The sequence below is a fragment of the Gallinula chloropus genome (genome assembly GCF_964237585.1).
Source record: "Gallinula chloropus genome assembly, chromosome: 4".
In the NCBI taxonomy this organism is placed as follows: Eukaryota; Metazoa; Chordata; class Aves; order Gruiformes; family Rallidae; genus Gallinula; species Gallinula chloropus.
The window spans coordinates 41,093,710-41,096,391 of NC_140088.1; the positions used below are offsets into that span (position 1 = coordinate 41,093,710).

The following is a 2,682-nucleotide window of genomic DNA, read 5'->3' on the forward strand; positions in this document are numbered from 1 at the left end:
TAACACTTTCAATATCCCAATGATTCCTATCACTCATTTTTGCCTTTTTGATGCCCTTGTCACTTCTTTCAACTTTCCCCCTGAGTTAGAACATTGCTTTTAGGTATCCACTGTGTGTGAGGTTGTTATGTGCATGTGCTACATGCATTATGTATTGGAATTAGGAGGAAAAGCTACTGTCTGGCTTTTTCTTACCTCATTGCCAATCACAGCTGACATACATAGCTGTACAGGAAACAAAATATTAACATTTCTATATTCTTGCTACAGAGTTTCATGAAATTGGTAGAGTTGACTGAAAGGACTCAAGAATTCTTTGTTTAGAGAGCACACCTAAATATTTGAGATTAATTTATGTTCTCCTTCTCCCTTCTTTCTTTCTTTCTTTCTTTCTTTCAGGCTATTCAAACTTCAGAAGGACCAACACCAAATAAATTATGAATGTTGAACAAGATGACCTTACATCCACAGCAGATAATGATAGGTCCTAGGTTTAACAGGGCCCTATTTGACCCCTTGCTTGTCGTGCTGTTGGCTCTTCAGCTTCTTGTGGTGGCTGGTCTAGTGAGGGCTCAAACTTGCCCTTCTGTTTGCTCCTGCAGCAACCAGTTCAGTAAAGTGATTTGTGTACGGAAAAATCTGAGAGACGTGCCAGACGGCATCTCCACCAACACCCGGTTACTCAATCTCCATGAGAACCAAATCCAAATCATTAAAGTTAATAGCTTCAAGCATCTGAGGCACCTAGAAATCCTGCAACTCAGCAGGAATCACATCAGAACAATTGAGATAGGGGCTTTCAATGGTCTGGCCAATCTCAACACTTTGGAACTCTTTGACAATCGTCTGACCACTATCCCAAATGGGGCTTTTGTATACTTGTCAAAACTGAAGGAACTGTGGTTGAGAAACAACCCCATCGAGAGCATCCCTTCTTATGCTTTTAACAGAATCCCTTCTCTTCGGAGGCTGGATTTGGGGGAATTGAAAAGGCTTTCATACATCTCAGAAGGTGCCTTTGAAGGTCTGTCCAACTTGAGGTATTTGAACCTTGCCATGTGCAATCTTCGAGAGATACCTAACCTCACCCCACTTGTAAAACTGGATGAGTTAGATCTTTCTGGGAATCACCTGACTGCCATCCGGCCAGGTTCTTTCCAAGGGTTAATGCATCTTCAGAAATTGTGGATGATACAGTCCCAGATTCAAGTGATCGAAAGGAATGCTTTTGATAACCTTCAGTCACTTGTAGAGATCAATCTGGCACACAACAATCTAACACTACTGCCTCATGACCTGTTCACACCACTCCGCCTAGAAAGGATCCACTTGCATCACAATCCCTGGAACTGCAATTGTGATATCCTTTGGCTTAGCTGGTGGATTAAAGACAAGGCACCCTCCAATACTGCATGCTGTGCCCGTTGCCACACGCCTCCCAGTTTAAAAGGAAGGTACATTGGTGAGCTGGACTTGAATTACTTCACATGTTACGCTCCAGTCATAGTGGAGCCACCAGCAGACCTCAACGTCACAGAAGGCATGGCTGCAGAGATGAAATGCCGGGCATCGACCTCCCTGACCTCTGTATCTTGGATTACTCCAAATGGATCTGTTATGACGCATGGGGCATACAGAGTTCGGATTGCTGTGCTCAGTGATGGCACATTAAATTTTACAAAGGTAACTGTGCAAGACACGGGTTTGTATACGTGCATGGTGAGTAACTCTATTGGGAATACCACAGCTTCTGCCACACTGAATGTGACTGCCCTGGATAACCCTGGTTACACATACTTTTCAACTGTCACAGTAGAGACTGTGGAACCTTCTCAGGATGAGGCACAGACCACAGAGCAGGTTGGGCCCACACCAGTTACCAACTGGGAGACCACGAACATGACACCCTCACTCACTCCACAGAGCACAAGATCAACAGAAAAAACATTCACCATTCCTGTGACGGACGCAAACAACGGTATCCCAGGAATAGATGAGGTTATGAAGACCACCAAAATCATAATTGGTTGTTTTGTGGCTATCACTCTCATGGCTGCTGTGATGCTGGTAATTTTCTACAAAATGAGGAAACAGCATCACCGGCAGAACCATCATGCTCCAACACGGACTGTAGAGATCATTAATGTGGATGATGAGCTTACAGGTGACACACCCATAGAGAGTCACTTGCCCATGCCAGCAATAGAGCATGAGCACCTAAATCACTATAACTCTTACAAGTCTCCTTTCAACCACACAACAACAGTTAACACAATAAATTCAATACACAGTTCAGTGCATGAACCGTTATTGATCCGAATGAACTCAAAAGACAATGTACAAGAGACTCAAATCTAAAACATTTATGACATTATGGGGGGGGTGGGTACAATAGATGATTTATAAAACAAATGACACAAATGACTGGGCTAAATCTACTGTTTCAAAAAGTGTCTTTACAAAGAAAAAGAAATTTATTTATTAAAAATTCTATTGTGATCTAAAGCAGACAAAATTATGTGTATTCCTCAGAACCTGTTTTTGCTGCACTTATTTACCCTCCTCGTTCCCTTTTTCCTCCCCAACCTACCCTGATTCCCATTTGCCATATTTTTCATAGAAGATCTTGATTCCCTAAAAGAACTGGTCTAGGAAATTTTGTAAGAATTCTGTTACACTTTG

General features: G+C 42.4%; 1 protein-coding gene across 1 annotated transcript; it reads left to right on the forward strand.

Moving 5' to 3' along the window:
* Positions 1–441: 441 nt before the first annotated feature.
* LRRC4C (leucine rich repeat containing 4C) lies at positions 442–2,358 on the forward strand (the record flags this gene model as incomplete). The annotated part of the gene is made up of 1 exon (XM_084262898.1): positions 442–2,358. The coding sequence occupies one exon, from the start codon at positions 442–444 to the stop codon at positions 2,356–2,358; it is 1,917 nt and encodes a 638-aa protein (XP_084119024.1).
* Between the last annotated feature and the right edge of the window lie 324 nt (positions 2,359–2,682).